The sequence below is a fragment of the Astatotilapia calliptera genome, chromosome 14, assembly GCF_964374335.1.
Source record: "Astatotilapia calliptera chromosome 14, fAstCal68.1, whole genome shotgun sequence".
NCBI classification, from domain to species: domain Eukaryota; kingdom Metazoa; phylum Chordata; class Actinopteri; order Cichliformes; family Cichlidae; genus Astatotilapia; species Astatotilapia calliptera.
The window spans coordinates 17,768,191-17,781,459 of record NC_137435.1 but is presented as its reverse complement, the minus strand read 5'-3'; the positions used below and the strand labels follow the sequence as shown (position 1 = coordinate 17,781,459).

General features: G+C 41.9%; 1 protein-coding gene across 1 annotated transcript in view; it reads left to right on the top strand.

Moving 5' to 3' along the window:
• The window catches only part of dscaml1 (Down syndrome cell adhesion molecule like 1), a 113,821-nt gene that overhangs the window by 75,298 nt on the left and 25,254 nt on the right, over window positions 1–13,269 (top strand). The window contains exons 4-13 of the mRNA XM_026191298.2: window positions 164–310; window positions 421–699; window positions 1,724–1,999; window positions 4,022–4,321; window positions 6,676–6,818; window positions 7,449–7,578; window positions 9,443–9,721; window positions 10,448–10,576; window positions 10,746–10,925; window positions 12,312–12,517. Coding sequence (XP_026047083.1) covers window positions 164–310; window positions 421–699; window positions 1,724–1,999; window positions 4,022–4,321; window positions 6,676–6,818; window positions 7,449–7,578; window positions 9,443–9,721; window positions 10,448–10,576; window positions 10,746–10,925; window positions 12,312–12,517 — 2,069 coding nt within the window. The remainder of the gene's footprint in view (window positions 1–163; window positions 311–420; window positions 700–1,723; window positions 2,000–4,021; window positions 4,322–6,675; window positions 6,819–7,448; window positions 7,579–9,442; window positions 9,722–10,447; window positions 10,577–10,745; window positions 10,926–12,311; window positions 12,518–13,269) is intronic.

The following is a 13,269-nucleotide window of genomic DNA, read 5'->3' as shown; positions in this document are numbered from 1 at the left end:
TTATAGGGTTACCTTTGTGAATCTTGAGAACTTATACATGTGTAATTAAATGATCAAATGGAAAACATGCTGTTATTATTTAGCCCTACGAAAGATAAAACAGGACATACATAAACAGCATGTATGTTTTTTTGACCCGCTCCTGTTCTGCTCTCCTCTACAGGCAATCGATTCTTCCTGACCTCATTTGGCGCGCTGTACATCTCAGAAGTGCAGAAGGAAGATGCCCTTTCCACCTACCGCTGCATCACAAAGCACAAGTACAGTGGAGAGACTCGTCAGAGCAACGGAGCCAGGCTCTCTGTTTTGGGTAAGCAACAATTTACTCTATGAAAAAGAGACTTGTGTTTAAGTTTTAGTTTTTGAGATTTTTGGTGTTTGAAATCAATAAAACTTTTTTGTGACCTTTATAACCTACAGACCCTACGGAGTCCACCCCATCAGTGCTGGACAGTTTCCAGTCCAGTGAGGTGCAGGTGGGGCATAATGTGGAGCTGCCCTGCATCGCCTCTGGATATCCAAACCCGACCATCCGTTGGCTAAAGGATGGTCGACCATTACCAGCAGACTCGCGCTGGACACGGCGCATCACTGGTCTCACCATTTCAGACTTGAGACTCGAGGATAGCGGCAACTACATCTGTGAGGTCACCAACAGCTTTGGCTCCAAAGAGGTGACGGGTCACCTCAACGTGATAGGTGGGTAAATTTTTAATTTGCCTCTCCTGTCCTCCAGTGTTCCCCTCAAATAGCAACTGAGTGCAATAGGCAGAAGTAGTAAATGTGACATCAGGACACAAACCGCAATAGAGACATCTTTTAAGCTCTGTCGGTTCTGCCGTGGCCACCCTCGTCTAGGTCGAGCATGAGCTTGATATTTAAGGATGGCTTGCTCCCCCACTGTGTTCTCAAACCGCAGTGAAGCGTCTCCACAGTGACAGAGAACAGTGGTCATGCAGGCCTGTCGCTCCATTTTCCGATGGGTGTGTGAGAGAGAGGAGAAGGTTATGGAATATATACAATAACATTAATGTTAATATAAGAGATGTTAAAAGGTGACACACATAGAAGACACAGAACACTTAGAGGAGGTTATGGAGTTGGTAAAGATAAGAGATGAAATTTGAGGGTGGCTTGAGACGAGTTAGTGGACGCTGAGTACACTGGCCACAGGGCACATCATTGCACAGCCTACAAACCTCAAGTGACAGGGCATGCAAGGTGGGACACACACACACACAAATTTGGACAAGCATACAGTATATACACTCAGTGCCCATGAAGAAAGTCTTACACATTCATTGTCACAGAGACACACATGCTCACACACATTCAGCAGCCTCCAGCACCTAACACCAGCTGCTTTATTGCTCACTGACATTTTCTCCCCTTTTCGTCTTTCTGTCTCGGTTTTCCTCGCTGCTTAGAGCGTGCGCGCACACACAAACACAAAAAGTCAGAAAAAATGATATACATACAGAAAGCACAGACTTATTATACCAACATGTTATTTGTGTTGAACAGCACAGAATAGCTCAATAAAAATTGCTCTTGCGCAACAATGCAAATAATACACTTTTTAGTGCCCGAGGGACACGCACCAGTTTTTGTACCTTCAATATTTGGGTAGCAACTGGCTTCTGTGCTTGCTTGCTGCTTACCGCTTCATCCCTTTTTATTTTTTAATTTACTTTGTCTTGCCTGTTCCTTCTACCACCTTTAGAGCCACTGCGGGTTACCTTGTCTCCCAAAAATCTGAAGACAGGGATCAGCAGTACAGTCATCCTCTCCTGTGCTGTTCAAGGTTCTCCTCACTATATGGTGTCCTGGTACCGCAACACAGAACCTGTTTTGCCTGATCAGCACTTTTCCATCCAGGGTGCTCACAATGAGACGCTGTTCATTTCTGCTGCACAAAAAAGACACTCGGGTGCTTACCAGTGCTTTGCCACACGCAAAGGCCAGACTGCCCAGGACTTCTCCATCATTCTCCTAGAAGGTATGGAAAATTATGCTTCTAATATTTGTAAGAAATTGTCTATGTCTATTACTCAAAACTGTTCACATATAGAAAAGGAAAAAATAATAAACAACAAACAGCTTTTTGTTGATTACTATTATGCATATACTGTTACAGTGGTCTATACTCATATTAACCCTCTGAAGTCTAAGCAGTCATTGTTGACCATCCCAGCCCAACCACAACCATACTTAATCCTAGGAAATCGGAATATATCATTTTAGTTTTTATCAAATCGCTCTCTTACAGAAAGTCAAAGAAAGTAATCATTCCAACTTAAGCATGAAGACATATCCATATTTTTCCCAAACAAGTCTACTTTGCCTTCCTCCATAAATGTTGGAGTAACCAGCTAATCATCTCAACGTAGAGTACTGCACAAAGTCCTGAGCTACTCCTTATTTCCCTATATTTTCCTTACAAGGAGCCCGACTTGAAATTTTTATTTTTTTGTAAGTGGTCTTGAGCAACAGTTGTTCAAGATTTGTTTGCTGCGTTTTCATCCATATTCAGACCAGTTCTTGTACCTGGCCATTTTCAGAAGAATGTGTTTTGTATGTTTGGGTTAAGCCATTTTCCGCTGAGCAGGTCTGCAGATGTCCGTCAGCACACAGAGCAGAGATCTGAGCAAGAGCAACGCCAACAACTGAGTGAGAGGACTGTTATTGTGTGTATATGGATAATAGCAAACACTGAAATACATTTCTTGCCCAAGCAATGAATTTTGTTGGCTCAAATTAAGCGTTTCTTTGCTCAAAATAATTGTATCCTCAAAATGCAACATTTGCACTTGCAAAAATTTTTTATGTGCGCTCAGAATAGAGGCTCAAAAATAACAGCATAGAAAAAGTGTCATATTTTTGTATGGTGTGCAATGTGAAACTGGACTGAAAGTGGGTTATAAAAGAAGAAGTGGCAGGCTCGGAAAACTGTTTACAGCAGATGAACAAGACTTGAAAACCATGTTCTTATGAAATAAGAAAAAAAAATCCAGCAAAGACATGACATAGGACCTGAGAGATGCATCTGGCCCTTTAGTTGATCCATATACTTTTTGCCAAAGCCTCATCAGAAATGGTCTCAGTGGAAAGGTGGCTGTCAAGAAGCTGTTCTTAAGGGAGGGAGACAGGGAGAAAAGGCTGAGGTATTCCACAAGAACTGGACTAAAAAGCAGTGGCAACAGGTCTTATGGAGGGATTAATCCAAGTTTGACATTTCTGTTAAAGTTATTTTCCAAATTTATTTGATGAAATCAGAAAAGAGGTACCAGGTACCAGCCATTTGTGAAACACGGTGGAGGATTTATGGTGTGGAGTTGCATTTTCAGCCAGTGGTGTTGGGCATCTTGTCAAATTGATGAAATTATGAATGCAGAAAAGTGCCATCAGAATTTGATCCGCCATGCAATATCATCTGGAAGGTGTCTTGATTTTTCTGCACTGATCCCAAACAAGCTGCTAATGCAATAAAATGTCTGAATAGAAAAACACAGAGTGGAACACTTTCAGTCGTGGATTGGCCTCCCCAGAGCTCAGACCTCAACATTACTGACCCAGAGAATGGGTGACAGAATGGGCTTGCCTAAGAGAGTTCATGCTGTGTTGAGGAGTAAAGGTGGTCATATCAGATGTTGACTCTGTTGTTCTTGTATACACTGTGTTTCCACTGCCCCCCACCCCTTTCCCGTTTTCCTAGCAAAATATAATGGCACAATATTTTTACAAGTAGTATATGTGAGCCAACAGCACAGGCTTCATTCTGCTCTAAAGACTTTGTTGCTCTGTCAGCGAAAGAGGAACTTGTTAATAGGGTCATCTCAGGGACACACCTCTGGCTACAAACACAGAAGCCCCGCCTACCTGCTGTTCAAATTCTCTTTGCTAGGGGCAAATCAGAAGAGAGTGGGCTTAAAGATTGAACTCGGGAAATTAGCTTAGAGAGGAGCAAAAGTAACATTTTTCCTCCAAATTCACACTTCACATCTCTTGTGATTGTTTCCAGATGGCACACCCCGTATTGTTGCCTCCTTCAGTGAGAGGGTGGTTGTCCCGGGTGAACCGTTTTCCCTGATGTGTGCTGCCAAAGGAGCGCCTCCACCCACCATCACTTGGACCTTGGATGACGAGCCTGTGGCCAGAGATCTGTCGCGTGTCAGAGCCAGTCAGTACACCCTGTCTGACGGCAGCACCGTGAGCCACGTGAACGTCAGCAACCCACAGATTCGTGATGGTGGAGTGTATCGGTGCGCCGCACGAAACTCAGCCGGTAGTGCTGAGTACCAAGCGCGCATAAACGTAAGAGGTGCCTGTCTACTTTTCAATATCAGTCATACGGAGGCTTCTCATAGCCTGACCCCTACCCCACCCTCTCCTGTACCCTTCTATATCTCTCCCTCTTTCTCTGTATGTGTTTTGCTTCCTCGTATATATGTATATTTTCAAAATTTCCTTTTTTCCTTTTTTAAATTTATTTATTTTTGGTTGTTTGTCCATCTTTCTATCTACACATTAATCTTACAAGGGAGTGTATTTTTTCTTCACTAGCCCTTATACTCTGTCTCGTTCTGTCTTCTTTGCTGTGCAGTTTGGGTCCTCCAGCTGCATATGTGCTGGTGTAAACTCATGCATAGATAAGACAAATACACCAAGTCATCCATCAAGTTTATCTAATTATATTCACATCAATATGTACACACATATGCATGCTTGCAGGGAGATAGAATATTCAAATGGAAACTTTCCAGCTTTATACTGTGAGTTGTTAATGGAGAGGACGTGACATTAAGGTAATCTGAGACTTGAACGAAGAAACCTAAGAAGGCACAGAAAGACAGAGATGTAGGTGAGGCAGAGTACTTGAAATGGGAGAAGAATAAGAGAAGGGGAGTGGCAATGTATGTTGAGGGAGTGATGGTAAACTCTGGTGACAGGACAGGTGATGTCACTGTCGTCTGAGATAACAAGAATGAGGAGTGACACCACTGAACAGGGCTGTATCACTGTCTCCATCTCCCTCTCTCTCACACACACACACTCTCTCTGCTTTCATTGTCCATTGGTGAGATGTGTAGTTGTGACATGTGAGTCTGCCCGAAGCAGACATGCCAGAACGATCATTGGAGTGAGAATGAGCCCCGCTGCCAGAGAGTTTCAAGCCCACATGCAACACAAACTGACACAAATACAGCCACGACGCGTACATGGACACAGACATTCAGAAATGAAACAGCAGCACAGCGCTATGCTTATCCACTCACTCAAATGTGATACGCCCAACTTATCTCATTCAGCGAGGGACCCACAGCAAGCATTCTGAGCCACACAGACATAGTTGAGCACATGCGTGTCACACAAACACGGTATCTGTGTTTGTGTGTGATGGTGTTGCTGAATAATACATCTTTGACTCGTCAGAGCTGCGACTTCAAAGGTTGGCACATACTGCGAAAGGGAGGGGAGAGAGACAGAGGGAAGTGAGAGGTAGGGGGACGGGAAGGAGAGACAAAAACAAAGATACAAGACGAACAGTGGCGAGGAGGTCAACAAAGAAGTGACAGATGATTGAGTGATAGCTCACAGTGTCTTCCAATGATGCTAAACAGAAACACATTTTGTGTCGGCCTGACTGCCTGTCTACCTGTCCTCAGCCTTTCTCTGCCTCTTGGCAAGACTTTATACTGAGGTAGTTGAGCTTTTTACTAGTTGCTTGTTGTGGTCACTATTGGACCACAACATTTTAATAACAAGTTTGTCATAATTTAGAACTGTGGAAAAGATAAAGCGCATTTCAGACACTGACACAAACAAGGGAGGGTTTTTACACCCAAAGATTTGCTTTGAAACCGTCAGAATTGGTTGGTCAGCATGAATGAAAACTCTGTTATTACTGGGCATGTAAAAGTGCTATCTTCTCACAAAATGAAGTACAGAATAAAGTCAAGTGTCATTTTAGCAGGGGTTTTTTTTCCATTGGTTTCACCCACTCACTTTCCCTTTCTCTGTATTTCACGCTCTCTTTTTAGAGATGTCATGCAGTCAATTATATTAAATCCCGGTGTGTTTAAATGTCAGTAGCATTAAATAAAATTATCATCTCTAGCCCAGTCTGACCTGTAAACAACAACATGAACGTTGGTGTTTTCTTCTTCTAGTTTCCGTTTGCTCCTAAAAGAAACAGTGCAAATTATCAAAAGTAGAAAGACATGAGCCACTTTTATCCAATTTATGCCCCGCCTAAACCTGAAAAAAAAATGTAGTTCATGTTTATAAGGTTATTTTAGTAAACGTCTTAGTATATGTAATCGCCATAAACCTAAAAAAATTCCTTAAGATCCCACATCGGTGAGAAATGAGGTTAATATATTTTCCAGAGAAAACATCTGAGGGTGGGTGAGAAACTGTTTCCACCAGAAAAGAAACTTAACACTAAGGCAGGCCATTTTAACCTCTCTTTCTCCCTCTCCTCTGCAAGCTTCTCTCCTCTTCTGTCCACTAGCCTTCCCCTACCACCCTCCCCGTTATTCCTAAAATTCCCGTGACCTGCTTCTGACACCGTCAATTAATACACTTCTTTTTTCCTCCTCTCTTCTTTTTGATCAACCCATCTCTCTTTCTGTTTTTCCATTTCTCTCCCCATTTGCTTGCTCTCTCCATCAGGTCCTCCAAGGATTCGGCCAATGAAGAATATCACCGCCGTAGCAGGAAGAAACACTTTCATAAACTGCCGTGTGATTGGGTACCCTTATTACTCAATAAACTGGTACAAGGAGGGACTTCTACTGCCTGACAACCATCGCCAGGTAGAGTTAGTGCTCTCCATTTCTGCTCCAAAATAAATGAATAACATGAATAAAAATATATCTTGGTATTGGTTTTTCATACAGCACTATAAAGCATTTAATCTATACACATATTTCTCACTGTGTGTATAGATTATCCGTAAGAGGCTTGTGTTCTTGTCGTTTAACAGCTGTTATTTAGAAATATTGTATATTTACTGTAAAAAAAAAACATAATGAATCTCATAACTTAGAATAACATAGCTGGACAAAATTACAAAAATGTATATGTATATATATTAAAATTGTTAATTTATTTTTAGACAGTGTGGCTCTGCATAGAGCAGGTGATCTTCATACATCCATTTTATAATGAAAGCTTAAGCAAGTGTTTAACCATAAAAAGGGATTTTGCTGTCTGAAACACTGACTTAATGATCAGTGGCATCGCTGTTACTTTTTATTGTATGATACAGGCCTGTTACATTACACTGTTTTGGTCCTATTTGATTTAGTAGTGTACAGAAAAAAAACCTGTATGGAATCTTGAAAATCCTTAAAAATTGGAAATAAATTAATTTGCAAAGCAAGTATGTCTCATATGTATGAGCATCCTCTTATTTAACTTCAATACTGCTGATGTCTGTCCAGGTGGTGTATGAGAACGGGACTCTAAAGCTCAGCGATGTTCAGAAAGGGATGGACGAGGGGGCCTATGTCTGTAGTGTGCTCATCCAACCGCAGCTCTTTATCACACAGACTGTTTATGTTACTGTCAAAGGTAAGTCACAGAGGTCACAGCTTTGAAACAGTAGCTGCTGGTCGGTATCTGTTTTTGGGTAGCTGCATACAGTAGAGGCATTATGACATGAGAATGCAAATAATCTTCTCTCAGTGATGTAAATTCTGTAAAGGGAAAAGAGATGAATATGCTACAAGCAAAATTATATAGAACCAGAATTTATAGTAATCTGACTTTGTTTTACTGTGTCAAAAAAAAAAAGAAATTATGAATGCTAATGAGAGTGATTGTAAGAGACATGTTGGGGAGCAAAACTGGTTAAGAGCAAGATGGTGTGAGTGAAGCAGAGGGAGAAGACAGAACAATGCTGTATGCATTGCCTCTAATAACCCCTGATTAAGGGGCGGAGTGGCCTAGTGTGAGCTCTCAACCACTCAGCAATTACATCGAGCAGGAGAGCTATTATATACGATTTGTGTGTGTGCATATCATACTCATGCATATATATATATATATATATATATATATATATATATATATATATATATATATATATATATAATGTGTGTGTGTCTGTGTGTGTGTGAGAGAGATGACTATGAGTGTGTATTCTGCATGTCACCTTGTATGTTTGTCTCTGCTCTCAGCTGCAACAGAACAATGTGTTTGTTTTAGGATGTTGTCGAGTATAAGCGTGCAGTGTGTGTGTGTGTGTGTGTGTGTGTGTGTGTGTGTGTGTGTGTGTGTGTGTGTGTGTCTGTTTGACATTGGCATGATGTGTGAAATTTGTGTGGCTCAGTGGTCTGTGCATACTTGCACATGTGAGTATACAGGCACATTTGCGTGCATGCATACGTTTGCCGGGTTTAGGTATGTGCTTGTATGAATGTGTGCTTGTCATGTCTTTGATTTAATTAGATGAATTTTAACGAGGCCCAGATTAAATCCCCCAGATGTCTCAGCTGTAGTCCCCCCCACCTCCACCAACAACAACCTCTACTTCATCCCCCACTCCAAACCACCACCATCACCTCTGCCGGTATCCATGGTAACACTCTTCTTCCCCCTGTGGATGGGGCTCTAATTAGAGCAGCTATTATGGGCTGGTTTTAGCAGGGCAGGGTAGGGTGGAGTGGAGGGGTTGGTAGGGGGCACAGGCGGCTGCAGAGTGGGTAGTGGGCTAGTAGGCCGGGCTGCAGAAGCTTTTGGGAGTGAAGGCTTAGATGAAAGACTCAAGAAATCATGTTTTTGATCTCCCGCAGTCTCACAGACAGTTGGACCACTAGTTTACCAATCAGACTGTCAGCTGAAAATGATAGATTCTGAACCATGCCCAGTCTAACACAGTCTTTTTTATCTCTTCACTGTTTTTCTCATTTCACCTCTTCTCCCTTTGCACCACTCACTCTCCCACTCCATGTCCTCGAGATGCCCCTGAATCTTCAAAACTGTCTGTCTGCCCATATCCTCTCTATGCCTTCACATCTGACTCGGTCTCTCTTCTCTATACTTCATTTATTCATATCTGCCTAAAATCTGTGTCTTCACCTTTTACTCACCCTGCTCATTTAAACAGCCCTCTAACTGTTTTCATTCATTTTTTTCTTTATTTCCATTCTCTCTTTGCCTTAGACTGACTTCTCTCTATATACCCTTTATTTCACCCCGCTGCCTGTCCTTGCCTTTTTATGTACCCTTGCCTTTTCCATTTTCCACTCTCTTTCATCCAATCGTTCTATCTCTTTTACTTATCTTCTTTTATTTCATTTCACTATTTCTCCCATTTGTCTCTGCATATCTATTCACCCTCCCACTATTCCTTGGACCTTGTATTTCTCTTATTGGTTTTGGTTATTTTTTGGACTCTTTCATCCAATTTCTCTGTCTTTTCTACCTGTCTCAGTTCCTCCACTGATCCAGCCATTTGACTTTCCTCCGACTTCCATCGGTAAATTGATGTACATTGCCTGCGTGGTGTCGTCTGGGGACATGCCCATACGCATCACATGGCGCAAGGACGGCCAGGAGATCGTGCCCTCTTCGGGCATTACTATTGACACGAAGGAGTTCATGAGCTCCCTCCAGATATCGAAGGTGTCGCTCAAGCACAATGGCAACTACACCTGCATTGCCAGCAATGATGCTGCCACTGTCAGCACAGAGAGGCAGCTCACGGTTACAGGTAAGAAAAGAAAGAGCACAAAAGAGAGAATATGAAAGAGATATTTAGAAAGGGATGAAGGACAAATGGAGGAAAAAGGAGCACTTTGGAGATTTGGTATTCCACTTGAATAAAGATGGAGGACCTGGATGATAGAAATAAAAATGGTCAAAAATCAAACAGCAGAAGTGATTTTGCACTGGATCCTTAACTTCTAATTTTGATATTCCAATACCTTTTTGGTTTAATGCCAAATTTTTCAAAACACAACACAACACAAAAAAGATAAGATTTTTAAAGTATTACAGGACATCTCCACATCCCTCAAATAACATTTGATTTTTCTCTCTTTAATTATCAGCACATTAACACTCGAAGAAAGGGTTATTTTTTGCGAAGTCTATGTCACCTCAGACAAAGCCTTTTTTTGAACAACTTGAAATATTAAGGTAAAAAGTGTAACCTGCACAATGAGAGGATGCAGGGATACTTTTAAACGGTGACTGAATAGTTTGATGAGTTTAAAATGTATATGAATTACATTCCATGGCCTTTGCAGTCTCATTTCAGTTGATTAACTTGTTAAACAGTGCTCTCCATCATCATCAACTATCAAAATTTCAACTGAGGATAACTCTTAGTATATGTTGTTTTTTTTAATTCATACTCATCTCCATTTCCTCACTAAACATTAGAGGTTATTGAAATAATAACAGAAATATGAATCTCGTGTTTAATATTCTCCAGTGCCTCCTCGGTTTGTGGTGCAGCCCAATAACCAGGATGGGATCTATGGGAAGTCAGCTATCCTGAACTGTTCTGTTGATGGATACCCTCCTCCTAAGGTCATGTGGAAGCATGCCAAAGGTGCATTAGGTACATGAGTTTTATACGATCCTAAATTCTTTATTTATGTACTGTGATGTGCCTCCGTCAGCTGTTCTCTGCACATTGTCATATCTATTCTGTGCAAAGTAAAATGCATATGCCGGCAGTTAACTACATCATAATCTCATGTTCCTTTGCTCACTCTCTCTCTGTCCAGCGGGTATTGGGAACCCACAGCAGTACCACCCTGTGCCTCTGACGGGCCGTATTCAGATCATGAATAATGGCTCTTTACTTATCAGACATGTCCTGGAAGAGGATCGGGGCTTCTACCTCTGTCAGGCCTCCAACGGCGTGGGCTCAGACATCAGCAAAAGCATGGTCCTCACAGTTAAGAGTGAGTATACAAACTTGCACTGGTTAATGTAGCAGGGTATGACTTCTTCGCTACGCAGACGACTGCAGTGAGGCCATCTGGGATGCTCCAGCACTCCCTCTTTATCGGTCCTCATCCACATGCACTCACTAACCGTGTCAAACCAATGAGCCAGCTCGCAACACTCTCTCTTTGGGCTCAACCGTACGCGCACATACATGCACCATCGTAGACTCGAAGAGCAAAGGTGACTGTGGACATAAGTGAAAAAACATGAGGTATAGAATGAAAAAAAGTGTGTGTGTGTATCTGCGGTAGACATTGACAAAGCAAGCAACTCAGCGATTGATCTTTTGACTCTCGGGATCTGTCTACAGACGATCAAAATGACTTTGAGCTTAACCATTATCTGCAATCAATCTCTTCAACCTGCCCTCGATGTCAGTAACACCCTATGTAATGCAATGTGAAACTCCACATGGAGAATGTGTATGCAAACACACACAGACACATTGACTGTCAGTATCTAGTAGAGCGTTATATGATGCCAATATATTTTTTACTATGCAGTACACTGACCTTGACCAAAAATCTGTAATCACGACAGAGATGTCAAGGCTTAATATTCTGGCACCCTTTGACACTTGTACACGCAGACACATATAACAAGCTGCACATAAATCTATCTACTAGTTTCATCATGTTTTTCTATCACAGGGTTGCCCCTCTCCCTCTCTCTCCCTTTCACTTTCTCTCTCCCCTTCTGGTGTTAGTGTTATTGATTGAACCGTTCCTCTCCTCTGCCTCCCTCAATTCTGTCTGTTTCACTCAGCGGAGAGGGAGGAAAAGAGGAAAAGAGGGAGGGTGAGATGAATAAGTGATGAAAACAAAACAGCAGAAGCCTCCTCAGATCGATATTTTGTGTGTGTAAATGAGTGCGTGTGCCCGTGTGTCTGTTGGGGAGAGAAGATTGAGTGTGTAAAGGGATTTTGTGTATAGAGTGTACACGAAAGGTAGAGTGTATCGTTTTTGCCTCTTCATTCACCTAGACCCCAGTGTTAACTATTGGGGAATGAGGAAGGAGGTTTATTGACTTTACCTCATTGACCACAGCTCTTCATTACTTTACTGCAATGGAACTTGGCTACTCTGAACTCCACCTTTTTCAACTGCCAGTTATCCCACCTTTCTCCTCTCTGCTATTTCCCTTCTTTCTGCTTTTCCACTTAAACCCTGCTTATTATCCACTTACTCTTTCTTTTCCTTCCTCCCTCTCCCCTCTTTTATCTGCTTCTGTCATCTGACATCCCTCTCATCAATCTGTTTACTGTTACCATTTCTGCCTGCTTCACCCCATTTATTCTTGCCTTCTCTTCATCTCACACTCCATTTCCCGTCTCCTTCCAGTCCCAGCAATGATCACCAGTCACCCCAACACCACCATGGCTAAGAAGGGTCACTTGAAGGAGTTGAACTGCACAGCCAGGGGAGAATGGCCCATCATCATCCGCTGGGAAAGGGGTGACACCGTCATCGACCCCGATCGCAACCCCCGATACTCCATTACCACCAGTCCCAATGAAAAGACTGATGAGGTGCTGTCAACACTCAAGGTAAAAAAAAAAAAAGACTTATATATAGTAGAAGATCTAGATCATTTCTGATGAAATGAGACATTAATGTCTCACCGACTCTTATTCAGTTGACAGATGCATGAGCTTTAAATCTTTTCTTTTGATTTACTTTTTCACACCCAGACTACTACCCTGAATTTTTCAACATATTACCCGACAGCATTGTACGTGTGAACACTAATGACAGACTTCATTTAGACATTAAACGGTCTTTGTCCTCCTAGCTCCCTGCCATAAAATTAGCAGTTAACCGATCAGAAGGTGCAACTTCAGACACAGTCCAAAACAGAAAATCACACGGTGATTTGCCAGATATTCCAGAGTTCACGTGTGAAAACAGCTGTAACTTTCACCACGCAAAGCAAACTATTTGGTACAGTGTCAACTTTTGTACCTTCCTTGTCTGTGCTTCATAGCGTTAAGATTAGAAAGAAGATAGCAAAACCAGTTTGTGTGTTTGGGGTTGTTAGAAATTCAAATTGTGCTGGCCACAAATTTAGCAAACAGTTAGAGAGATTAATTTATTATTAAATTAATTCATCAGAATACAAGATTAGATATACTTTATTATCCCAGATTCAAAACAGAAATTCTAATTCTCAATATCTCTATGTCTTAATTTTCCTCTAACATACCGTGGCAGTCATAGCAGCCACGGGTTGTCTCCTAATTCATTTAAAACGGAAATTCTGCACTGGCCAGGCTCAAATGAAAGCACGGAGCTTCTTTAG